Below are 27,257 nucleotides of genomic sequence, written 5' to 3' on the forward strand. Positions count from 1 at the left end.
CACAGTGACGCTGGTGTGGGAACTTCGAGGTGGCTTTAGCCACCCATCTTTCCTTCTTGCACTTTTTCTGGCTTGTCAAGCCTCTTCTAGATGCATGAGCGGCATTTTTGGTACTGCAGAAAGGTAATTTAATACAGCAAAACCTCGTTAAACCGTAGTTGGCCAGAGCTCGGAACAAGTACGTACTAAACGGTAGTACAGTCGAACCCGACTATATCGAACCCGTTTACATCGAATTATTCTATATATCGAACAATTTCTGGTCACGGTATAGTTACAATGAGTATATATAGCAAAAATTACGCTTACATCGAACAAATATTGCAGTGACTCCCGATATATCGAACTTCAAGCGGCGGAAAAGTGCCCCCAGAAGTTTGCTTTCCCTCGCGGTAGCGGGGAAACCCGGTGGCGCGGCTCCATCAACCGCTCTCCCTACCGCGACCGCGCTGCCTCGGGCTGTTCGGGCGAGCCGTCGACACTCCCCCCTGTCGCGCGTAGTGAAGTCTATTATCCTCCCTCTTTCTCTATCATCTTTCACTTCCCACTCCCTCTCCCCTGACGACGCTTCGCCGTGCTCCCTCACGGGTTGCAGAATCAAGCGTCCTTCCTTTCTTTAGATCGCTATCTATCGACACTCCCTAGCAAAAAAATGATCCTGGCCCGCCTACAGCGCTTGCTCAGACAGCCAATCAGAGGCTCTTGTGCGCTCTTCGTGCAAGATGGCGAAAGTGCGAGCTGTCTGGCTGCTTCTCTGGTTTATCGTGTTTGCGCCTTGTGGGCCTTCTCCAGCAGTGTTGCCGTGATGAAGCGGCAGAATCCGCCTTTCGTCGTGAAGATCGAAATCACAAATCGCGTCGAACGCGATGTCCCCGCAGCGTGCAAGATTCAGAGGAGCACTCTCGGCACGATTAGGGCTAAAGTGGCCAGACTCGCAACCCGGTGCCCATGGCGCCCGACGCGTACGCACGTGCCGGTTTCCGCGTGCTCGGTGATGACTGCAAATTCTGATGAATGCGATGAAGCCGTTGCCGGTGTTGCCGAAGTTTGGAGCGAGCTGTCAAAATTTCAGGGACATTCGAATCAACGGTGGACGAGTTTGTGAGTGCAGATGATGGTGTCGCGACGACGGCAGATCCCGAAACGAAGACTACATCGCCGACATCGTACCGAGCACAAATGAAAGTAGGCGCGTTGAGGAAAGCAACTACGGTCCTTTGCCCACATCCTCCGAAGTGATTGGTGCACTCGCATTAGTCCGGTGCTTCTGCGCGAATGCGGAAGGTTGCGGCCTCAGCTGCTCGGACTCTAGACAACGTGGGGAAGTGCGTGCGTTGCAGGCAGCGAAATTGCCCAAGCAGAAGAAAATGCAGGACTAATTTATGCGAAACTAAGCTAGTTTCGCCAATAAAGTGATTTTATAAATGGTATGTGCTTTTATGACATCCAATTATTTAGCAGGCTTATATCGAATTATGCTCTATATCGAACTGATAGGCGTTCTTTTGCGAGTTCGATATAGCCGGGTTTGACTGTACTGCTTAACCAAAATAGCATGAGATCGCCCACTTACCTGTCAAAAATGGAACTCGGAGAGAGTGTGTTGAAAGGGGAAAAGACATGCAGTATTTATTTGCTTCGCATGACAAAAGTCTTATTTTCGTTTGATGCCGCCGCTGTTTTGAGCAGCGACGACAGCGGCCTCAAAGTTGCTGAAGCTGTGAGCCAGCTTTTCAGCCAACCTTTTCTTCTCGGCATGGCAGATTTCTTGTTGGCGTTGAATATTCTCCATGCACAGCGTGGTAGTGCTCCAGAAGTTGCGGGGCACCTTCTCATTGTGGGGTGCTGTTCTCGTCACGACGATTGCATTCATGTGGCTGAGGTAACGCGCAGCTTCTGCCACTGTTGGGCCTGAATTGCCCATGGTGTCGCTTTCCGTGTTGTCCTTATCACTGTTGCTAGGTGACACTTCAGCAACAGCAGAGGCAACGATGGCGAAAAGTCGAACCTCGTAGCCGACATCTCTTCGTTGTCGCAGCAGCGTTGTCTAGCAACTTCTTCACATTCCAAATGCCACACACACCATAGTCAACAGTAGACCCATGTCGCGTGCTAGCACCGACTTTTTGTGTCACGTTCGATAGCAAGAACGATGTCTAATTTTTCTTTTATGCTAAGCATCTGGCGTCTTTTTTATCTGAGTTTCGGCATGACGCAAGTTCTCGCTTGCATGACGCTACCACACTCTTTGGCACGGCGCCGAAATGATGTTGATATTGATGTGGTTTCATGCGCAAATGCACAGGGCGCTTGGAGGCCGTTGTGCTGATCTGTGAGGCTTGTTGTTCTGCCGGGCTGCCCGGTGGAGACGACGCGCCGCCGTGTTTGCGCAACAAAAAGTGGAAACACTACGTGTTAACCGATACGTACACAATAAGCTGGTACGGTTTATGAGTACACAAAACACATTATGTTCAATGGCCGCTGAGTCGGGAATTTTACTTTACTTTTAAAATGAAACTAATCTTTAAGTGGGTATGGTTTAACTAGGTTTTACTGTAATAGAGTAGAAACCAGTTTTCTCTTTAGTGTCGCTTTAAAGTTTGCCTTGAGTACACACATTTTGTTGGATACAAAAGAAGTTTATTATCGATATCTTACCTTTACACAACCCACATGCAGTGGCAAACATAAACAGAGACTAGAGCACATACTTTTTAGGTCAAAGTGAGTTCTCAGAAACATTGTTTTTATTGATATGGCACCTCTTGCAAGTTGTGGCATCTTGTGCACTGCCATGAGAGGGTGGCTGAACTAGTTTTTTTTTTTCTATGCATATTTTTCAATCTTGCCCCAAGCATATAAAACTTTTTTGGAAACTGAAATAATTTTTCATAGCACTTGATGCAACATCCATAAAATTGTAGAATGAGCCCGAATTTGTAAACTCTATGAAAAATTTGAGAAAGTATGACGATTTGTGCATACGCATCCCACAAAGTCTCCAGATTCCAGGTGACACTCACTCAAGGTAGATGGCGATGGCAAGGTCAAACTTGCCCTCGAGGGAGTAGAGATGGGCCAGCCCTTTCAGCAGCGGTACACTGGATGGCTCGTAGCTAAGGCGGTCCCGTACGGCATTCACCACAGTTGGCACACTGTACAGTGCCGAGTCCCACTTGCAGATGAGCTCGAGAAAGCCCTGCACAAAGAGAGACACCCGTTCCAAGACTAGCGGCAGAGTGGAAGCTAAACATTGTCGCACAATTACCAGTCTGGTTGGATTAAAGCAGAAACTGTATGACACCTCGGACTTTTCATTCTTATTGCGATAGCAATTATACCGGATGCTCAAGGCTCATTCATGCTGTCGATACTGCCACCGTTGTCGTGCCGTCTCACTTAGGATGCATGTGCTGGTCACGCCTGGAGCGTTAAAGGGCCCCAGAGATGCAAAGTGCGCTAGCCTGCAAAAATGATCAAGCATTGATCAAAGTGGATGTGCCCCCAACGGTGTGCTCAATCATCTCAGTGGTGGAGCAAGGGCAACATTCTACCTTCTGCTGCTGGTACAAGCCCTGTGCGCATGCTCACTATAAGCAGCCTAGCATCCCGGCTGAGCTGCTGTGTGTATGCTCTGGTCTGAGCGAAATCGACAGTAAACCTCAAGCTAACATTAACTAATACTTCACTGGATGCTAACTAGCGCCACCAGTTTCCCGCTAGTCTCATTGTGTGCACCATTGGGGTGCGATGCTTGCAATGCCACTGTCAGAACTTCTCGCCACGCCAACAGTGTGAGATGCCTGGTAGATGCCAGGGCACTGTTCCTTCAGCCCAGCAGGAACTACCTTGCGTGCCATGTGCCACCGTGTTTCATCTGTGTATACAGTTGATCCCGGATATATCGAACTCGAAGGGGATCGCAAAATGGTTCGATATATTGATAATTCGAAATATAAAATATGCATGTCAAAAGCATTCTCTAACAACTCCACATATCTCAAGGCAGTTTCCTGATGTCATGACTAACGGGAACTTACCGATCTGTGCCTCCAAGGCGTGTAAAAAAACAAAAACACAGCGCAATGACCAGAGCACTTTATTTCGGAAGAAAAAGATCTGTGACCTTTGCTTGCTTTTTCTTCGGCACCATCAAGTTCATTAAGCTGTCCTCAAGCTTGCTGACAGTGTCCAAATGAGAAAGGCCAGCTCCTTCCCTTGTGCCATAACAGCAGCGAATGACGCTGAAAGCTGATGCAAGTTCAGCTGCAGTGCATGGTGGTTGGTCCTCTTCGTCGGAACCTTCACCGTTGCTCAAGTCTGCGTCCTCGTCACCCATGATGTCAGCCACAATCTCGGCGTCAGCGCGACCCGCTACAGCTTGCACGCCGTCGTTAGCGCTGATGAAATCGCGTGCTGCAACGCCGCCGGGGAATGCCGAGAGCTCGCGAAATTCACCGTCCAGGCATCCAGCGTCATCGCCTTCACTGTCAAGACATCCGTCGTCTGCAGTTACCACAAAGCCTGCTTTTCGGAAGCAGTTCACAAATTGTGCTTTTCTTCACGTCGTTCCAAGCCCCAGCCAGCATTTGAATGGCTCTGAGGAGGTCCACTTTGAGTTCGATTCCTAATCGAAGGTTGATTAGGAGCCCCTGCACCAGTCGTCGTCTTTACCCTACCTTAAACGCTTTCACAATGCCTTGGTCGAAAGGCTGAAGTTTCGCCGTTGTGTTTGTCGGCAGAAACTTGAGGGTGATCTGCTTTAATGGGCAGACGACATGATGGGCTGAGTTTGTCAAGAAGAAGACAAACTTTGCGGCCAGACTACTCTAGCTCGGCATCCCACGCCTGTAGCCACTCAACGAAAAAATCACGTATAATCCAAGCTTTCTTATTGGACGCGTATCGAACCGGGAGGGCTTTTGCATTCTTAAAGCAGCGTGGTGACCTGCTCTTTCCTATAACAAACGGCCATAGTTTGCATGACCAATCCATATTTGCAGCAAGAAAAATTGATACGTGCACTTTGCTGTTCTTTCCACCATGCAGAGTCTTGTTTGGCAGCATTTGCCAAAACAGTGTCGTCTCATCTGCGTTGGACATTTGCGACGGCGAAAAGCTGTCGGAAATATTTGGCCACTCTTCGGACAACCACTTCTCTATGTGACTTGTGCTAGTCGCCTCGCTTTCGCCCGAAGGGGTCTTTCCGACGATGCTGTAGCGACTCTTAAATCGCTGCTGCCAACCTGTGCCACCAGTTAAACTCTCTTCTCCAAAGGTCACAGCAAACCATTTGGCCTTCTCCATGAGCATTTGGCCGTCAACAGGTATGTTCTTGGCACGTGTCTCCAAAAACCAGGCGTACAATGCCTTCTCGACCTTGTCAAAGGTTGGGGCGCACACACGACATGCTCCAGGGCGACTGGAGTGCACTGCCTTCAGCTTAACATCGGCTTTGTTCTTGAGGATAGTACTCAAGGTGTTGCGAGGAATTCCGAACGCCGCGGCACCCGACGACTTTTTCTCACCAGCCTCCACCCGTTGAATGATGTCTGCCTTTGTCGAAAAATCCAAATTCTTGTGTTTTTTCATGGCTATGGCTCTGGAACTTGTGCCAAAAGCAGAAAGAAAAACGCACTGCACCACACGAGTCTCAAGCCTTCGCATTGGCTTTGTGAATAAAAGGAACAAAGCGAATCGAAAGACACACCGCTCCGCACTACCACAAGCCCAAGCTGCACTGACCTCGTTCGTCTCGCTGCCCCAGCGGTGTCAGCCAACCAAAACACAGGAAAGGGGCTCCTGCGGTCAGCGTGGTTTCTCCCTCCAGCTTCCCTTTCACACCCAATCGCACTCCAAGTGCTCCTGGTCACATGCCTTTTACCCACACACCCCTTTCTCAGGGTGCGGGGCGGCACACGTGAGATCGCGGGACATCACGAGAGCTTCGTGAGGAGAAGCGCACTTGCGGAGGTGGGATGCGATGGGAGAAGCACACTTGCAGGGGTAGAGTATGGTGGGAGAAGCGCACTTGCCGGGGCGCAGCTCAGCACGGAGTTCGATACATCGATATGCCAGTGCACGGGAGTTCCATATACGCGAACAATAGCACTATACTTTTGCATGGGATTTCCAAGGGGATTTTTCAACTGTTCGATATAGGTAATAATTCGATATATCTGGGTTCCATATATCCGGGATCGACTGTAGTTGAACATTGCTCGAGGAGTATGCGTATGTTGCTATTGCTGTCAGTGCTTCAACCTTCGGGCGAAACTGCCACATTCTTTTCAATAAATGAAGTTGCAAGCCATTTGAACCCTAGAAAGAAATACACTGGCAAGCATAGGAGAACAATACGTGCCTTATTGTGATATATTTGCTTCTACAAGCCAGTTGCAGTATGCAGGATGTGAATGTGCATCATGACGTACAGTAGCTTGCTCCATTCATGTGATTGCTGCAACTGCCACATGCGACTGCAGCTAAAAGTAAATGTGTGCAGCACTCTTGTTCAGTTTTTTATGAGCATCATCATCGTACCTAGCCCTATGGCTACCTGGTGTCTGCAAATTTTGCGGTGTCATGACGCCACGATAATGTTGATGACTGCAGGAGGGGCATTTTTAGGCCATTCTTGGTATAACGATAGTTTCGAAGGTTCATACTTACCAAATGTTATCCTTTTATGTGCGATAAGCATACGGTAGTGTTTCTACAACTTCGTAAATATTGTTATGGAGAGGTGGGTCATGGGTTGTAGACCTGCCGACTGTCAACTAAGAAGACATTTGGTGGGAAGAATCTGCAGCTGGTTTCGGCAGCCACCTTGTGTATGCAGCACTGCCGCAGCTCGTAAATAACCTGCAACACTCTGTAACACAGGTAAGCGGCAAAACTTCAGCACGGCCACACTGCCTTTGTTGTTAGACCTATTCAGCGCCGCTTTGCTGGGTATTGGCAATGAAAATTGCAGTTTATTGCCAGGTTGGCACGTTGACACAGATCTATTCGCAATGGCTATACGGCTCTCGGAAAGCCGAGAAACCACTCAAACAGTCCACCTCACCTGCACAAGTGATTATGGGTGTTGACCTGAATGGTGCTGACTTTTTTCATGGCTGCCCTTATTCTGACATCATGCGCATGGGATCCTGTCAGAAAAATTTAGTGAGATTCCATGCCACATTAGAAACTTTCGGTAGCCATTATGCATTACTTCAATAAAGAATGTTGCAGTGCCACAGAGATGTTTGAATAATCCAAAGGGTTAAAAAAAATTGATTGACAACTATAAACGAGTGTTTCATTGTTGGCCTGTCCTGGCTGTGAGCCAGGTTAGTGGCAATGTGACTTGCTCGCAGGAACTGAAACTGACCATATCATATGTTTTCAAATTAAGGTTTGTTTGTTTTGAATACTGCTAAAATTCACATACTAAAATTCCAACTGAAGCGAATATTGATCGAATATTTGAAAACACTGCATACTGACGTGTACTCGTTTACCATTTTCAGGTGACCACTTTCACTGGCTAACAAATGTTAAATGTCGGTCAGTGCAAGATGCGCCTGGATGTATCAGAAGTTTCCCGAATGTTATCAATGGTTCTATACTTTGTCTCTTGTCACCGAACCTTGTGTAATCTGATTGAATGTACGACATGAATCGTGTAGTACTTTCTGGATGACACACGAGCACCAGCGATTACTCTGAAACCTTCGGTGGCTCATGTATAAAAGCCGATGCGCTTGACCCGCAGAAGAGATTTCGCCGATTGCCGACTGTGTTCACCGCTATCCTGTATTCACCACTTTGAGTGTAACTTGCTTTTGTGGACACAAAGTTCGCTCAATAAAAAGTTAAGTTATTCACAGTTTTGCTGTTCTTTCTTTTTTTTCACCGTCAATACCATGTGCCAATACCATAGAACATCATTGATATGTTCCAGATGCATACGTTTTGCTGGTGTCAATGTTAACAATGGAGAACAAAAAAAATGACCCAATTGAGTTATGCTCATTTTTTACCAGTTCATGCATTCAAGAAAAAACTTTTTTGGCACCAACGTTCAGCACGTGGCCAAACTGCGATCGTATGATATGTTTTCCGGCTGCTAGATCCCATGTAAACAAGAAAATGCGCGAAGCGAGTGTGATCAAGAACAGTATATAGCTGCCCACTGCGGCAGCTTCACTGCAATACTCGCCCGCCCGTTTCTCGTGAAAACGCTGGCGCGCTCTCAGTTTCCCATTTCGGTACCAGCAAATCTTCTCCGGGGTCGTAGCATGCGGCACTCACAGCTATCACCACCAATTCTATTACAATAAGCATCTTTGCCTATCTGTTTCACAGCGCATCATGCTGTCGGAAGCGTAGCGCACACTTTTAATAGGCGATAACCGAAACATGCCGCCATTCCTTTCTGCAGACTGCGATCATATAGGTATCCCGTCCGCTAGATCCCATGCGAACAAGAAAATGCGTGATATTAGAGTTGTCGGACGATCCCACCGCTGTTACCAGTTGTAGGAGTTGTCCGACGATCTCGCCGCTGCCACCATTTGTAAGTGTTGAAGGTCGTAGAGAGGAACTTGGGAGGAACTAGGTGAACAGGGTTTACATTATTTACATTTTAAACAACAGAGACATTCGACAGTCCAGCATGACTCCTGTGGGGAGCACGCGCGCCCATCTTCCCCCGTGCCGTCGCGTCGAGAGCTGGCATAGACAGGGGAGAGGCGCACTATGCCCTCTCCCGATTCTCCCTCGCTCTCGCGACGCGCGCTCACCCTTCCTCCCCGACTCGCGGGCAGGTAGCTGACGGGCGAGGAAGTTATTCCCCTCACCCAGGTAAAAAGGTACAAAACAGCGCGACCGGGGGAGACCCTCTCTTTTGGGACGCCGCCACCTGGACCGCCTGGACGAAAGCACCTGCCGCATCCCGTGAGTGATCTCGTTTGTCTGACCCACCCAGACAACGAGGCAAGCCTTTTACTACTATTACTGAGAGGACGTCCCTCTGCGAGCGTTCGCTATTGCTAATAGCAATAAACGTTATTACCGTTGACACCGCTGGTTGCCTTATTCGTTCGAATCCGGCGTAGCCGCGATTCCCGCGCTACGGGTTGGGAGTACCACGAAGCGACTGCGTGGGGCTAGATCCGGAGCTCGCCTTCAGCCCTAGCCGCACGCAGTGTGGAACCCCCGCACTCCCAAATGGAGCCCGCAAGACTAAGCATACAGCAAACGAGCACACAGCTCACGAGTACATTGACGAGCACAGAGCACGACGACGAGCACACCCTAGCAGCCGACAACAGCTCGTTATATCCACTTCGTGTTTCCTAGATCCCTAGGTGAGGCAAAATGTTCGACGTCAGCGTAAACAAGCTGCCTCTCTGCGGGACGTTTTACCTCTCTGCGGGACATTTTACAAACACACACACGCACACACAGGTTTCAGTGCCCCCTCCGCAGGCAGACGACCTTTGCAGCGCAGTCGTCGTGGTGTCTATTGTCCTGCTTCCCCGTAGCGAGGTGGTCACGCCCGACCCAGCCGGCGCCTCTAAATTCGAGAGCTGCCGTAGTCCGCAGTTCTCGAAAGGAAGTTCACGGTTGGTAAGTGCTGTCCTCGCTGGTTCTCTGAAGGGCACCCCCACCGGGGGTGGATCGATGCACCTGCAGCGGGCTGAAATAACTTGCACGTTGCCCCCTCGGCAGGCCATTCCGAACAGCTCCTCCATGGCCCGGAAAATCTCGACTGGCCAGTGCTGACAACCGCTGGGCAGAAGAGAATGGCTGGCGAGCAAGAAGATGACTTTGCTCTCTGCAACCCCTGCACACTTGGAATGCCTGCAACCATCTCAAAACAACAGGCACAGAGGAGTCGACCCCGGCAACACAATACCGCTCAGCGTTCAAACGCCCGGAATTAGCTGTTAACCCACCAGGCTCCCTAACAACATTTCAATGCAAGCCACTCAACTGGAAGCCCCAAATTTTGCCCCAAAATTTTGTGCCGCCAAAGCGAGCGTTCACGTTCCCCCTGAGTTTAACCAGATCAGACTGTCGTGCTGCACAAGAGCACAGGTTTACGCAGAACTAAACCGAAGGCTCTCAAATACCAATACCCAAACATAACTTAAGCAGCCTAAGTTCACGAAGAGCCTGTTCTTACCCTAACGCAGTGGCGTACTCATCGCACTTACTTGAGCCACTGAACAGTCTCGTCAACTCCACAGGCACGTAATCCCAATTGTGCAAGCTTTGTGGTCCCTATTCCGAACGCGTACTTGCGTCGTACATAAGCATTTCATCACGCTTACTCACATTTGTTCCCTTAGTCCATACAGGACACGTTCCTTAAACGAACAACCAAACTTGCGTAACTTACGGAACACAGAGAAACCTTTAAACAAATGTGTCTTCTAATAACTAGCTCTACGCATGCATACTAGAGAAGTCAGAATACGGCTGCCCCCACCACACACGAGCAACCCAGTCATAAACCTTCTGCTTCCTTCTGTCGCACAGGACATGCGCTACTGAACCTAAGAGCTCTTAGTGCAAATCATGCACTTATTGACAACCTACGTGCTTAACCTTAGAAAATAAAAGAAACACACAAAAAAAGAAGGTTAACTAATACACACGCGCGTTACCATAGGCCTCTCAACGATAACCTTGACATTCAGGTTACTCACACACACACACAAAAAAAAAAGAAAGCCTATCTACTCATTAATGAACACCTCGCGAAACTACATGTTTACATAAAACACCTCTTTCAAACCTTGGAGCTTCTCAAACGAAAACACAAACAATGCTCATACTTCTACATATTGAAAGAAACTTAAATCGCGAAAATTATCCAATGCTTAAAAAAATAAAACAATACAACATGCTTTACTTCTACGGAAGCTCTCTTGGCCTCCCGTTCCAAGCATTTTCAACTGACTCATAATTTTGAGCCGTACTCGAGGTGGCCGCGGTTCGAAAGCTATTCTGGCTACCCAGGAACAACAAAAGAGCTGACTCACTATCAGCTCCTTCAACACGTTAAAGTTACTGGCCAATTTGCGTCCTGGCGCCACGCTTTCATCATGAGCTCGACTGACCGCGTCACGACTTTCTACCACCTCGTCTCGTCTTGCCACCTTGCGCACCTTCGCACTACATGGGGCCCTTCAAAAAGAACGACGGAACGACAAGGAACGTAACTGCCCAGTGCCCTTTGTCCGCGTCCGTGCAGAACATGCTTCTCTGTCTCTTTTTGACGGGTGGCTTGAACGTCCTTGATGCGACAACATCGTCAACGACGACCACACCTTTCTCTTCCTCGTGCCCGGCCTTTTTGCGTCTATCGCTTTCTTTGGCGGCGCTACATTATTTACCTCTTTCCGATTTTCTTGGCGCATCTTTCTATGGTGCTTTCTCTTTGAATTCCCTTTCATGCCGTCTTCTCGCGCCTCGTGCTGGCCAGTACACATCTCGTCGGCCCGGATCGGTCTCTTACCCGCAGAGTCTGAGTGATTTACATTTAAATCTACTCTCACTTTGCCTTGCCTGGCGGACAGCTCAACCGACTCTGGAACAATGCAGTAGGCCTTACTCGAGTTACGCAACTGGCACTCCTGCGAACTGCCCTCTACTGCGCTGCCCAGCTCACCCGGTGCATTGGCTCACAAGCCGTCGGTCTCGATCGCTGTCTCACACGCACAGTCTGAATGATTCCTAACTAGATCATCGCTCTCGTGGCTACCTAGACTGGCGGAGAGCTGCACCGATCCCTGAACAATGCAGTGGTCTTCCCTTGAGCTACGGAGCTCGCAATCCTGCGAACTACCCTCAACTGCATCGTCCAGCTCACACTTCACTCCGGCACGCAGATCTGACTCGACATGGATGCTCGTGTCTGTCGCGTCAACAGTACCCTGTACCTCACTGACGATCTCATTACCATGAGATGCGACGCACACGCGCGGTGACTGTGCCAATTCCTTCACAGCTGGCCTAGCTGTCTCTACAGTGCTCTGTTAGCACAGCACCTTGTCGTTCTCATTACGGCCTTTAATGGCCTCTGTTGCCACTAAGGCCTCATTAGCTGCTAGCACTTTGAGTTCACCTATGAACGTGCTGCTTATCTCACAGTTACTACTACTTTTCTCGGCTTTCGACTGAAATCTGCTATGGACTTCCTTCTACTTTCGCTGTGTCCAGCCTACAGATTTCTCAAGCCACTGTTGACTTCGTGTGTTTAACTGCTGTAAATCCTGTATTTGTTTCTTCACTGCTGCCATTTCCTTTTCAAGCTTTTGCCGTTTTTGCTCACGCTGTTGGTGTTCTTGCCTAATTGCTTCCCGTTCCTATCTTTTACTTAGAATTCGTTTGCCCATTTGTTCTATGCATTTCAAATCATTGCCACTATGCAAAATGGTCTTACAAATCTCTGATTCCGTCAAGTCCTCCTCTACGTCTACCTCAATCTCTTCACACAACCACAACAGGTCAGCTCTCGTCAAACACATTAGGACCATGGTCGCTACTTTGAGCTTTGGCTCTTCTGTCACACAATACTTGATGCGATACTCACGCAAATCAGAATACAAGTAAAAGATCCCCAGCGAATCAAATCCAAAAACACAGAGAAATTGAAGCCTGGTAAATCTTACAGCCAAAACCAAACGCTTACCCACTGAAGCAGCACCATATCACCAGTCTTTCTCCGCCATACCCAGTCAGTTGCAAGAGATGGTCAATCCCAAGTTGCCTCCAACTTGATCAGGATACCGGTCGGTCACCATGTGCCACAGTCCGTGAGCTGCCATTGCTGTCTCCAAGTCGTAGGCTGATCTACGAGCCGTAGGCCAATCTCACCGCTGCCATTCAGTTATTAGAGTTGTCGGACGATCCCACCGCTGTTACCAGTTGTAGGAGTTGTCCAACGATCTCGCCGCTGCCACCATTTGTAAGCCTTGAAGGTCGTAGAGAGGAACTTGGGAGGAACTAGGCGAACAGGGTTTACATTATTTACATTGTAAACAACAGAGACATTCGACAGTCCAGCATGACTCCCAAATGGAGCCCGCAAGACTAAGCATACAGCAAACGAGCACACAGCTCACGAGTACATTGAGGAGCACAGAGTACGACGACGAGCACACCATAGCCGCCCACAACAGCTCGTTATATCCACTTCGTGTTCCCTAGATTCCTAGGTGAGGCAAAACGTTCGACGTCAGCGTAAACAAGCCGCCTCTCTGCGGGACGTTTTACCTCTCTGCGGGGCGTTTTACAAACACACACGCACACACAGGTTTCAGTGCCCCCTCCGCGGGCAGACGACCTTTGCAGCACAGTCGTGGTGGTGTCTATTGTCCTGCTTCCCCATAGCCAGGTGGTCACGCCCGACCCAGCCGGCGCCTCTAAATTCCAGAGCTGCCGTAGTCCGCAGTTCTCCAAAGGAAGTTCACGGTTGGTTAGTGCTGTCCTCGCTGGTTCTCTGAAGGGCGCCCCCACCGCGGGTGGATCGACGCACCTGCAGCGGGCTGAAATAACTTGCACGTTGCCCCCTCGGCAGGCCATTCCTAACAGCGAGGCGAGTGCGATCAATAGTACATAGCTGCCCACTGAGGCAGCTTCACTGCAATACTCGTCTGCCCGTTTCCCGTGAAATCGCCGGCGCGCTCTCAGTTTCCCACTTCGGTATCAGCAAATCTTCTCCGGGGTCGTAAACGCGGCATTCACAGCTATCACCACCAATCCTACTACGATCAGCATCTTCGCCTATCTGTTTCACAGCGCATATGGTGCTGTCGGAAGCGTAGCACACACTTTTAATAGGCGATAACCGAAACATGCCGCCGTTCCCTGCTGCAGACTGTAATCGTATAGGTTTCCCAGCCACTAGATCCCATGCAAACAAGAAAATGTGCGAGGCGCGTGTGCCCATCATACGGGAAAACGACGGCGCGCACAGCTTTTTGTTCCAGTACGAGCAATTCTCCACATGGGTCATCGCACCCTGCATTCACAGCTAGCGTTATCAAACCTATTGCGATAAGCATCTTCACCTATCTATTTTATAGTGCGTTGTGCTATTGGTAGCGCACTCTACGCTTTTGGAAGGCGATAATCTAAACGCATCGCCGTTCCCTGCTGCAGGCGGCACCATGTGTGGGCATCACGTTTTGCTTTGGCGGCATCCGGCGTCACCCACCAGCTCGATTTCATCTCGGTTTCCTGTCGCCCTCTTAAAACACCATGCAATAGGAAAATAACAAAATGCATCGCAGGCCACCGGAGCACCACCAGCTCGATGTGCGTCGGCATCTCCTGCTGCAATGATCCTTACGAGGCTGTGGATTACGTAGATGTCAACAATAGTTGAGTCTGTCAAATTTTTTTAGGTACTTTGAATCGTACATTTTCCCGGTTAGTACGCTTTTTCTCATGGTTTGCACAAGCCTGGTACGAAAGAAAGATGCATTCACACATCGTCTGTGGCCTTAACAGATGCAGAAATCTTCAAAAAGTGCATGATTGCGCATAGAGGCAATAAGGACAAAGTTCCAAGGCAAGCACTCGATCATGCATTTTGAATCAGTTTTCTTGCTTTGTTGACCTTATCCTTGTTTGATCTTTTGTCATACTATTTACCTGTACTCTTCTCATTTTTCTCCACTTTTGATGAATTCCATGAGAAATAAACAGTTCTTAATCTGTGCACTCATAGTATATGTGTGAGCTCCATCTTCCTGTGTGCCTCGTAATACTTGGCGCAGTTTAGACATATTATATCGCAGATCCTATTCATGCAACAGGAATGACATTGGTTGTCGCTTTTCACCAAAGATAAAATTATGACACTATATTATTCTATTCACCATTATTTTGCACAAGAAACAAATTGTAGCTGTTGCTTGTGTAGGCAGCGACACATTCAGGTTGGCCAGCACAGCAGAAATATTGCTTGGATTCATTTTCTTGCCGACAAAAAAACCTGGCCATTGTGTGAGGAAACTGCCATTTGTCAGCAGCCAGCATCCAGAAAAACGTGGACAACATTAATGCGCCATGATGCTAATGTGTTTGTAGCATTGCCATGCTGATGAAACAACTTTTAATGGAAACGACACGTGTCAGAGTAGTTTATCTTCCCTCCCTTAGATGGGGCCTAGGAGCCCTTGGATCCCAGCAGCATCTTTGGCTTGCCTGATGACTTGTAGTTGGACCTCGCTGTCTGAGCTAAGCAATGCAGTCGCCATAATTTTCTCTTTTTCCTTTTACGGTAACTCCCAATCCTTTAACTATGTTTTAAATCACTTCCAGGCTTCAACAATCACACACTCGGCGGTGATTTATGCAAAGTTCTGCCATTTCACAGCATACCACAACCCTTATTTTGCATAAATTTGACTTTGGGTATCATGGACCATTCTCATAGTGTTATTATGGTTTGTTTTACCAGCATCAACTAAGGTTGCCAACTGTCCAAAATTTAGTAGGACAGCCTAGACTTCTCCTAAATGTGCACAGTTCCAACTTGACTCATTCGAGACGAACCAAATGTCCACACTTTTTTTATTCTCACTTAATGACAACCAGTAAACCAGATTTTTTTTTTTTTAATAATGCCCGACAGCTTGATTGCACATTCTTTTCATTTTCTGTTGCACTGTCATAAACATAAATGCAGTTTCATTTTGGTTGTGGTTCTAGTTCTGTTATAGGCTCTGGTCATTGACAGTACCGTAAAACCTTAATTCAGATTTCATGGGACCGAAAAATATGTCTGCATTAACTGAAATCAAATTATCGAGGGTATCAAGAAAGCAATATACACATGCTTACTGTGCCAGCGTGCTTTTATTTACTGAATGAATAAGCAAATCCTGTTTCCATTTCGTACAAAAGCAGTGCGGAAGCTGCAATTTTTATCTTGCGACTGATTAGCACTCGCAGCGGTGAAGGCCTCGCGACTTCCTTCATAGTGCAGCCGCAGAGCGTGTCTTCACCTGAGACACGTTTTTCACTACCGTGCACATGTCCCGATTACTTTTTTGCCCGCGTTGCAAGGGCGCTGCCCATTGCGATGTAGATGGTGCTCTTCATCCTCGATGACATTGCATGGAGTCAAAACGAAGCTACTGTTTGCCGTAACCACTGTGTACAAAACCGTGGCCGCTATCAACGCGATCATGGAGAGTAACCTTTTGGTTCTAAAAGCATGTGGCCGATGTGCGCACTGAGTCAAAAAGAAACTACCATTTGCTATAACTGTAAACGAAACAGCGGTAGCTTTTGACGCAACGATACACGGTGACTACGCAGTTATGAAGGCACATGGCCGACATGTGTACAGAGTCAAAATAAAACTACTGTTAGTGGCAACTGCTGCGGACAAAACCGTGCCCATTATCAACACAATTGTGGATGGCGGCTATGCAGTTATGAAGGCATGCGGCCAATACGGGGCTATGTGCGGCGGTAAATGCAAGAATAAAGGCTTCAAAGCCATTTCTGATCTTTTGCATCGCAAATTTGTGGCGCTCCATGCTCGTCAAGCTCTGAGAGGCGTCCAAATCAACTGATGAGTGGCCAAATACATCCAACTTAACTAAAGTTTCGTTGCCTTAAATAATGTATACACCTGCAGGGATCAGAGGACGAGTCCGAATTATCCAATTTTCTACATTAACGGGGGTATAAATAACAAGGTTTTACTGTAAATCTGTCTGTGTCGGTAGCCGTGTTATCCAGGTAGTTCCTGCACCTTTTTAGTAAGTAGTGACATGGCAGGACTAAAACAAGTGGCAGAAGCCATCTCACAATGACTGCCGACAGTGATGCGTTAGCATTGAATCAATATAGCGACACAATGTATTGCCATGGTCGAAACGAGTTATGCATGAGGTGTGTACTGCAGCGGGACTCTTTTACGCTACCCTAAGAAGACTCGGCACCCTTTAGAGTTGCAGCTTTGGAGCCTGTGCATGGCCTCCAAAATGACTGGCACATCGAAATGCATGGCATGCTGGTGCATGCAAATGCTGAGAAATGAGTCATCTGGCAATCGAATTCCTTTCTCGCACTTATTTCTGGGCATGCTGTGCCACCTAGTAACACTGCCGAGAAGTCCACACACAGCCTCAAGACGAGAAGAGTGACATGCCGGTGCCTGCGAACATTGAGAATTGTTCCCTCACTTGCCGCACAGTCTGTGGCACAGACTCATTGACACAAGTTGGTGACGGGTTCACTGAAGAGTGGCACATAACCAGTGCATTTGTGGTGCAGCCTGCTAATGCATCGGGCTGCTATTCGAGAGGAACCCTCGTGACGTGGGCTTGTTTCGGTTCTGCATCAGACAAACTGAAGAGCTCTTTTTCGTCACTGTAGAGCAGCACATTTACACTGGGACATATGTAGTTAACCAAGTCAGTGTCAAAGACAATGATTGAAGAGCAGCACACGCAGACTGGCACACAACCAAAGAGGTTCACTGGAGACCAGCACATACTGAGTGGCTCAAGAGTGGCACATCCCGAGTGGTCCAGTACTTTAAGTTGGCATCAAAGTGTTTCTTCGTACGAGGTACCTACATAGACCCGCACCTACAGTGCCACATGGCGGCATGAAAGAGGCTCATTGAAAAGCGTAACATATGTTACACATTGCCACATACTCGGTGACCCAAGTATGTGCAAACGCTGAGTAATTTTTCCATCTCTGGCCACACACCCAGTGAAACATTCTCAGTGACCGAAGTTGGTGAGACGTTCATTAACACTTCCCTGTCCGCGGGAAAAGAAGCAGTTTTCGGGTGGTCTAGTAAACAATTTTTTTGCTGCTACACCAAATGTTTCATATTAAAATGTATAGTATCAATTTGTAGAAGAAGGAATGTGCTTTCTAATGGTATTATTTGCTATCAATCATTTATTACCAATTTGAAAAAAAATTACTTAATAAAAGATTTGTAACAAGAACGAGAAAACTCTGCAAAAACGTCGATGCTGCTTTGCACCAAGACAACAACAAAAATTCAAAATATAAATTTTGAAGAAAAAGGCCGTATACAACATTCCTGCAAATATAAACTTTCTATATTACCAGTTATTTTTTCACAAATGAAAATGTTATCCCTAGTGGCTATCATGCCACTGCACAAAGCAGTTGTGTGATGTGGTGAAGCATAAGCTTGAGGAGCACATCTCGCAGAAAACATTTGTTTTTTGTTCAACTTTCAGTTCTTGATAGCACAATTTGCAGTTCCTGTATCTTTGTAACTTCTGGGGCTTGTGCTGTTGATCCTCAGGGGCACTTGTAGCAGGAACAGCAGGAGGAGCCTTGGGGTCTGGATGTTGTGGCTCATCAAGTCCTATGAGATGCTCCCCAGCTCTAGCCTGAACGTGAACTGATCAAAGCGCGAACCTCTTGACAATTCAGGCACTTTGGGATGCTGCCGACGATGCTAATCAAATAGAATAAAGCTGTTTACAACAGCAATATCTACACTGTGGAAAAACAGCGTTTTCCACCAGTGCACGCACTTCATCAGAGCATTGTATGTCCCAATTAGCTGGTTCGATTTATCGACGCCGATCATGCCCACATTGTACTTGTCGATCAGCATCGGCTTTTTCACGGATACTTCTTCCCACTTATTGATCATTTTCCTTCTGCACTTCGCAAGTGCGAATTTGTTGGCTGTGTGGGCTGTCGACATCATGTGAACAATACGCTTGTCCTTCCATTGTAAGTATAGAATGTCCTGATCCCGTAGCCACAGAACATCTCCTCTCTTTGCTTTTTTTTCCCATTGAGTGTCCTTCAGCTCGGTTGGAAAGCCCCGACGATCCTTATGCGTTGTGCCACAAGCAAGCATCTTGCGCTCCAACAAGTGCACAAACAAAGATGTCGACGTGTAAAAGTTGTCTAAATAAATTATGTAGCCTTGATCCAGGTAGTCCTCTGCCAGCCACGTCACAACATCGAATGCCAGCCCACGTGCGCTTGGCGCTTCACACTTTCCCATGTATACAGTGAACTGAACAGTGTAACCAGATTTGGAGTCCGCCAAAACCCACAATTTATATCTCCACTTGATAACTTTGTCCCGCATGCACTGTTTAATTCCGGATACGCCTTTGGACTTTACTATCCTCTCGTCAACGGAGAGGCCCGATCAGGTTGAAAAAATTGAGCGGATGAGGTATTGATTTGCTTCAGCAACGAAGCTACACGATGCAGCTTGCCGTGGGATGCGGCAGTTGCCTTCTCAGGGTCGGACACACTGAGGAATGCAAGCAACGGTTTGAATCGATTTCTTGGCATTACCGAAGGTGGAATTAAGAAGACCAGAAAATAATTTCCGCATCCAGTAGCAGTGCAAGTGCGGCACTTGTACTATACCCATGTAAATGAGAAGTCTAATAAACCTCTTCATCTCATTGGGAGTCGTTTCTTTCTCCGATCCGTATCTCTCATTGCATGACTGCCTCTCCAAAATATGCATCCACGCATATTTATTAGTCATGCTGCATATCTCGGTGATTATTTCTGCCGTGAAGAACAGCGCGAAGAAGTCGACGGCTCTTACGAAGCGCCGCGCGGCAGTGCGGAACGCAATGGCGAGGTCTACTCCCGGCAGTCTTCTCGCGCAAAACTCCATTCTTTGTGGCGCCACCGACAAGTGGTCCTGTCCAAACGATGTTCACACCCTGCAGGTAAGAACCATGGCCTTTAGAACACACCGGATGTCTTTAGGTCTGATCGCTGCCATGATGAAATGGTTTGGAGTAGAAAACGGAACTTACTGGTGGATACCTGTCGACGTTCTGGGCTCACTTGACTCGCTTTCACCCCCCGTGCTGAAGTCGGATGAGCCAAAAATAATCTCCCGAGTCTCCGCTGCTACCACCATCATAAAATTCTGATGCAGACTTATTGGAATCCGTTGAAACTCGTTGTTTCCAAGGAGCAGCTGCGCGCGACGCAGACACCATATCCGAAACTATGCGCGCTCGTCAAGCACGATTAAAAAGCGCTTTAACAATCCCTCCCGCAGCCAAAAAAGGAAACACAAAAGCGAAACTTGAAAAATAGTTGTCCTTTTATGCGCTGGATGGCGCTAGCTGCCCATAAGCGCTCCGAACGGGAGAAAATCTACGTTGAAATTATCGACAACATATTGTCAATGGGCATAGGCGCGGACAGGAAAGTGTTGAAGAGCCGTACACACCCAGCACATGCATGGTGCAGCTCGCTAAAACATTGGCGGGAGACATTCACTGAAGGGCACATTCCCAGCACACTTGTGGCACAGCTTGCTAGAGCATCAGGCTGCTGTCCTTGAAGAAACCATGTAACGTGCGTTCGATTTTGCTGTGCCTGGGAGAAATTTCAAAGGTTTTCTAATGGTACATCCAGCTGGTCGAAATTGCCCATTGCGAAATTGGCTAGTCAAAATGCAGCCGGGCTCCTCTCCTGCTGCACTGCTGCTACTGGGCGCTGCTTCCCACAGCAAAAGCTGTGCTGCCTTAAACTCTGTGCAGGCTCGATTTTGCCAAGCACCAGAGAAATTAAAAGGAACTTGTTATTACACAGCAGCACTGTCCCAGTGGCAATTACCTAGTTACCGAAGTTGCCATCAAATGTGTTTATTGAAGACCGGCACGCACCTTATGGCAATGGCTACCCCTGCTTCACGACCTGAAAATGGTCAATTACGTAACGAAATAGGTGCACTGAAGCGTACAGTCACTGAGTTGACTGGAAAGAATGAAGATCTAGAAAATCGGTCTAGGCGGAACAACATTATTTTGCATGGCTTATTAGAAACTGTTGATGAAACTCACGATTCCCTTCTTTCCAAAATATCTGAACTATTTCAACAGAGTCTTGGCATTCAATGCCCTCACATTGAACGCCTCCATCGTTTGAGAAGAGCTCGTGAAAACCATCCACACCCGGTAATTTTGAAAATGCTTGATTTTAATGACAAGCTTACTTTGCTGAAGAATGGTTTTAAGCTTACGGATTCCGGACTTAGGCTTTCTGATGACTTTTCTCCCAGAGTTCGTGGTATTTGGAAGAAACTATGGGAGGCGTCCAGTCAGCATCGCAACAATGGGTCTTCTGTTAAGATTAGGTTTGACCATATTTTCATTGACAACATTCGGTATAACTGGTGCGATTCCACCAACTCTCTTGTGAAAATCTCTAATCGTCGCAACTTTTCTAAGACAGCAGGTCCTGCATCACAGTCAGCAACAGGTTGACCTTCTTCTACAACCCAAAGAGATCTTACCATTATGAACATCAATGCTAGAAGTATAGCTAATAAATTTCCCCTTTTTCTTGCCCTTGTTTTGTCCTATTCACCTGACATTATTGGTATCACCGAAACTTGGTTACATGCGGGTATTCATGACTCCGAGTTTACACTGCCAGGTTACGTCACCGTGCGAAATGATCGTCATAATCAAAGAGGAGGTGGTGTTGCATTGCTTTTTCGCTCGGATTTCAAATTCAAAGTCCTCTTCTCTCCACTAGACATAGAATCAGTCTGCTGTAGACTTTACTACGGTAAACAATTCTTAAACATATGCGTTTTCTATCGTCCCCCTAATAGTTCATTGGAAACTCTTGACAACATGGACCAACTTTTACTGCAAGAGAATTTAGCTTCCTCAAGTTTCGTCTTACTGGGTGATTTTAATGCTCCCGGAATCCACTGGACGTCTCTCTCTCATTTTTTGATCATGGTAATGCATTAAACAGGAAATTTGTTAAATTCTCGTTATCTCTTGGCTTAAACAGGTCGTTCACAGTCGCACCCGTGGTGACGCAGTACTGGATTTGATTTTTCTCAGCACTGATTTTGCCAAGACGGGTTACAAGTATGAAATAATTGATGGTATCTTGGATCACAACGCTGTTTTTCTATCTGTAAACCGGCCGATCCATAACCAAAGTTTTACGCTGTCCATGTTTTGAGACTTTTCCAGAGCTGATGACGTCTGTATCATAGATGAACTATCCAATAATTTCGACGCATTTTTGGCACTTGGACTATCTAGTGACATTGATGCGCTCGTGGCGTATTTTGAAAGCATAGTAAAATCATGTATATATCGATTCGTTTCTTTGAAAACTAAGAAAAAAAACAATAACCTTCCCTGGATGAACCGAGAACTGCTGCACTTATCGCGACGTGCTGGTAGACTTCGCACTAAACGCTCGAATAATCCTGAGGCATGCGTTTTGTACGCTCAGGTAAAAAAATGAGCTCCAGAAAAAAACCACCTCGGCCAAAAATTTCTTCTATCATGTTCAGTTGCCGAAACTGCTCAAGTCTAACCCCCGTAAATTCTGGTCTTTCATATCTCCTGGCTCTTCTTCTTCCACATCTTTTAAAATCAACAACAGTGTTGTTAACGATCGATTAAAGATTTCAGAAGCGTTTAATACATATTTTCAGTCAGTATTCGCCTCGGATGATTCCAGTCGTTCAACATTTGCAACTAACGATTCATACACAATTGATGATATCAACATTAGCCTAGAAGGTGTTTTGAATCTCATACTAAACTTAGGTACTAAAAAACCAGCCGGCCCTGATGGAATTCCGAATTCTTTTTAGTACGATTCTCGCTATGGACATCTAAATATCTGTTCATTATATGTCACAAGTCTCTTAATAGTGGTGTTGTGCCTTCTTCCTGGAAAATAGCTAAAGTACTACCTTTATATAAATCTGGTGACAGGCAGCTTTTATCTAACTATAGGCCTATTTCTTTAACTACAACCTCATGTAATATACTTGAACAAATAATCTATAAGCATATAATACTGTTCCTTGAAAATAATAACCTATTGAACAGCTTTCAGCACGGTTTCAGGTGCGGTTTTAGTACTGTAACACAACTTACGGAGTTCACTCATGACTTTCCCATTACATCGACTTAGGTAATCAGATTGACACCATTTTCATTGACTTTAGCAAAGCTTTTGATACAGTACTATACTCTAAATTGCTTTTGAAACTCCATAATATTCTAAATAACCCTCAGTTAGTGTCTTGGATTTCCAGTTTCCTTTCTTTGCGTTCCCGATTCGTAGGCTATGATTCTGCGAATTCGTCTGTAGTCGACGTCACCTCAGGAGTCCCACAGGGATCCGTACTTGGCCCTCTACTATTCTTATTGTTTATTAACAACCTTCCAGACCATGTTACTTCAAAAATACACCTCTATGCAGATGATTGTGTTATGTACAACCCAGTTGACTCACTCGCTGATCATCAGCGCCTTAAAGATGCCTTTGTTTCACTTTGTGACTGGTGTGCTGCTTGGAAAATAAGCATAAATTTTGATAAAACTGTTGTAATGTCTTTTACTAACAGACACATGCCCATATGTTATGATTATATATGCAACAGTGTACCACTAACACGAGTTTTTCAATACAAATATTTAGGCGTCATTTTTACACCCGACTTGTCTTGGTCCAAACATATAGATTACATTTGTAGTAAAGCGTTAAAGAAATTTGCTTACATCCGCCGGACGTTGTCTCCTGCTCTGAGGGACACTAAATTAGTAGCATACAAAACACTGATTCGCCCAATTTTAGAATATGCTTCCTCCGTATGGAACCCATATAAACAAAGTGAAATTAATTGTATTGAGTCGGTCCAGAGGAAGGCTATTCGTTTTGTTTACCGTTGCTTCGACCGAGACTTTTCACCGTCTGCTGCTCTTGCGGAATTAAACCTCCAGTTTCTTTCTAGACGGCGGCACATAGAATCTCTGAAGATTTTCTATTGTTATAAGAACTCTCTTTGTCACCTATCAGATCCCTCCATTTTAATGCCTGCTTGCCCGACTTCAACTAGAGCTTATCATGCCTCTAATATCACACCACTCCATCCACGCACTAACACTTTCAAATTAAGTTTTTTCCCCAACATGATTGAACAGTGGAATTTGTTACCTGCCAAAGTTCGTCTGTTACCCATTTCTCAATTTTTGAATGCTATTGCTGATGTATAGTTCTCTCACATTTTTATATTTCTATGTTCTTGTTTCTGCATATCATAATCAGTTTTCCTCGCATGTACATCTACTCCTGCCATAGCCCTAATGGGCTGCAGTATGTATAAATAAATATCCAGTGACGCAAGTTAGCATCGAAGAGGTTCATTGAAGACCAGCACAGACCGAGTGGTATATATACAGTGCTCCAAGTCAGCCTGAAAGAGATTCATTGAAGAGCCGTCCACACCCATGCCACATACCCAGTCCAGCATCCCTAGTGGCCCATGTCGGTGTCAAAGAGGTTAGTTGAAGAGCAGCACCACAGCGCCACACCACCATGATCCAAGTTGGTCCGACAGTTGAACCCTGTTCCCTCAACATGGCAGCTTGAAGCGCTGCCCGTTCAGCCATAGATTACGGGAAAACGTTTAGAGATGAGAGGAGATGAGAGGGAGAGACACAGACAAACAGATGGACGGACGGACGGACAGACAGACAGACAGACTTCGGAAAGTGCGTGAAGTACCCTAGGAATGTTAATTGCATTAAACACTTCAGTGTTATATGTACAAACTGGTGGCACTGACAGGGTTGGTCATTGCCAGCCCCTCTTTCCATCCTAACTTTGTCCAATTGGGAGCTGACAACCATAATGTCAACTGTGATATGTGAGTACTGACATGAGGGTGCACAGTTGAACTGAAAGTGAAACAGTAATGGCAAGACAATAAAGTGAAGGCAGTAGGTGATACTGGCCTCGGGGTCTAGCTGGAGGAATTCATTGAGCACCATCTCGTAGGCAGTGGGGTCAAGGCCCCCCTGAGGCAGCACAGGGGCCAGACAGCGCAGCTGCCGAAGGCGTGCAAAGCGGTACACCTGCTCTTCCCAGAAGCGTGCGTCCGCCCCAAACACAGTTGGGCACATCTTGGCCGCTCGCTCAAACTCTTGCCTCTCTATCAGCTGTTCCAGGTACTGCCTGCCCACATCCTGCAAAACACGTGGACACAGTTTTCATTCACTATAGTACGACAGATAGCATAGTTCTCAATAAGAGTGTGACTTGGGAGAGTTGGTAGTAGTACTTCATAGTGGATCAGTGCACAAAAAAATGCAGGACAAACAAAACGATGAAAAAGAGCTGAACTCTATACTCAAGGGTTTACTGACGCAGTAACATTAATATAGAAAGGCACGAAATATACATGTGGTACATGGCAAATCATTGCAAGAGAACTCGGGGAAAATACTATCTGCAGAAATTGTGCTTCTTTGTCAGGCAACTAAACAGACATTTGGCTAACCCAGTGTTCCCCTTCTTTACAAATGTATATGTTTTGACAACTACTTGGGAGATCTAACATTTATGCCTGAATACTATAATAGTACTAGTGAAGAAAGGCAAGCAAGTACCTCACTTTCTTTTTTGTGTGCCGATATATTTCCAGGAGGAAATGTTTGGCTAGTTGGTGCTTGTTTAACTCTTTTCGTATCGCACTCATTGGACATACGTAGCCTGCTAATGATAGTTTGAAACACCACTTTAGTGACCTTATGCATCGCTCATGGATAAACTGCACCACTGGATGTGAAGGAGGAGAACTACATTCTTTTTTTCTAAGCAGTTAAATTCTTTTCACGCCAAGCGGTAATTTTTGAATGCTCTCCAAAGTTTCACGATTGTCGAAGTAGAAAGCAAAAATGGCCACCTTGGGGAGCAGCGCGCCTGCTTCGAAAGATCGCAGATGTCATGATCCCGCTGAGTCTGTGGCCGATTTTATCGACGGATCGAGCAGCAGCGAGTCTCAGGATGCTGCCTATTCATTGACTCTGAGAGAGACTATGCAAACCATCCCGGAACATCTGTGGCTGCAGCCCGGCACTCCCAACTGTAGTGCTTGTAGTTAAATTTTTGTAGTGGAATACCTGTTCAATTAAAAATTTTGATTTTTTTTGGAGATAGTGCTTATTAGAGGGCAATACATTTTGTATACTGCATAATTTTTTAATATATTTCTCTTAGTAGACAGTACAAACATGTCTTTACAAACTTTGTTCAGTTTTATACCACAATCTTGATTCTGGCAATTTGTATCGTTTTTATGAAATATAACCCACTAATAAAACTTTTATGTGTGAAAAGTGCATCCATTGTGCTTTTTGTTCACGTATTACATAAAATATTGAGTGCAGTAGTTCCTACAGAAAAAAAAAACATCTGCCGTAACCTACAAAAAGTGCCTATTTTCCTCATGGTAGGGAAAGAGTTAAGGACACAATGCAGCATAACGACACAACCATAGTGACATAGGCCTAAGTGTCTTTCATTGTGGCTATGTTGTCGGGATAGATTTTGTCTTTAAATGTGTTACATCTTTGCTACAACAGTTCTCGAGGCATTCTCCTTTTTGGTGAACCTCGCCCCTGCCCGAAAAAGATGCACTACTAGTACAGTAGACTGCCACTGTATTGACTTGCATTAATTTTTTTGGTTAATTTGATTCCAACTTGGCCAGCCTGCACCTCACAGTGCCTATATATTTCTATGAAGTAAGACTTTTGTTATTTTGATGCTGAAATCGGCTCACTGGGTAACTTCAACTTATTAATATAATACAGTAGAACCTCATTGATACGATACCATTATGTATGATTTCCAGGTACCAACATTCACGATCGAGGATGCAGAAAATTACCCAATACTGTTATGCTTGTTTTTTACTGGTTCATACGTTCCCAAGAAGCATGACCTTTGGGTACCAAAGTTCTGTAGATGTCAAACTGCGATCGTACAATACGTTTTCTGGCAAGTAGATGGCATGTAAGCAAGAAAAGACGTGGGGTGTGTGCCATCGAGAACAGAAGCTTCCCTGCCTGCCTGTCTCACATGAAAATGCTGGTGCACACAAAGTTTCTTATTCCGGTGCCAGCAACTTTCCTCCCGGGTCGTTGCTACACTATATTCACAGCTATTGCCACCAGCCCTATTACAATAAGAATCTTCGCTTATGTTTCACAGTGTGTGGGTCATGGTGCCGTTGGAAGCATAGCACCCCTTTAATAAATGATAACCCAAACACACTGCCATTCCCTGCTGCAGGCAGCAGCAGGGAATGTATGTATCACTCTGGCGGCATCATAGGCACTGTATTCCGGTGTGGCCCACCAGCTCGAATTCATTTATATTTCCCGTCAAAGTCTTAAAAACAC

The 27,257-nt window shown here is 46.3% G+C and overlaps 1 protein-coding gene across 2 annotated transcripts in view; it reads right to left on the reverse strand.

The window, feature by feature from the left end:
• The window catches only part of lt (vacuolar protein sorting-associated protein light), a 184,138-nt gene that overhangs the window by 49,467 nt on the left and 107,414 nt on the right, over nt 1–27,257 (reverse strand). For both annotated transcript variants that reach the window (XM_055075699.2, XM_072286637.1), the window contains exons 14-15: nt 24,807–25,037; nt 3,027–3,202 (exon numbers count right to left, since the gene is read on the reverse strand). In XM_055075699.2, the coding sequence (XP_054931674.1) occupies nt 3,027–3,202; nt 24,807–25,037 (407 nt within the window). The remainder of the gene's footprint in view (nt 1–3,026; nt 3,203–24,806; nt 25,038–27,257) is intronic.

The sequence above is a fragment of the Dermacentor andersoni genome, chromosome 2 (assembly GCF_023375885.2).
Source record: "Dermacentor andersoni chromosome 2, qqDerAnde1_hic_scaffold, whole genome shotgun sequence".
NCBI classification, from domain to species: domain Eukaryota; kingdom Metazoa; phylum Arthropoda; class Arachnida; order Ixodida; family Ixodidae; genus Dermacentor; species Dermacentor andersoni.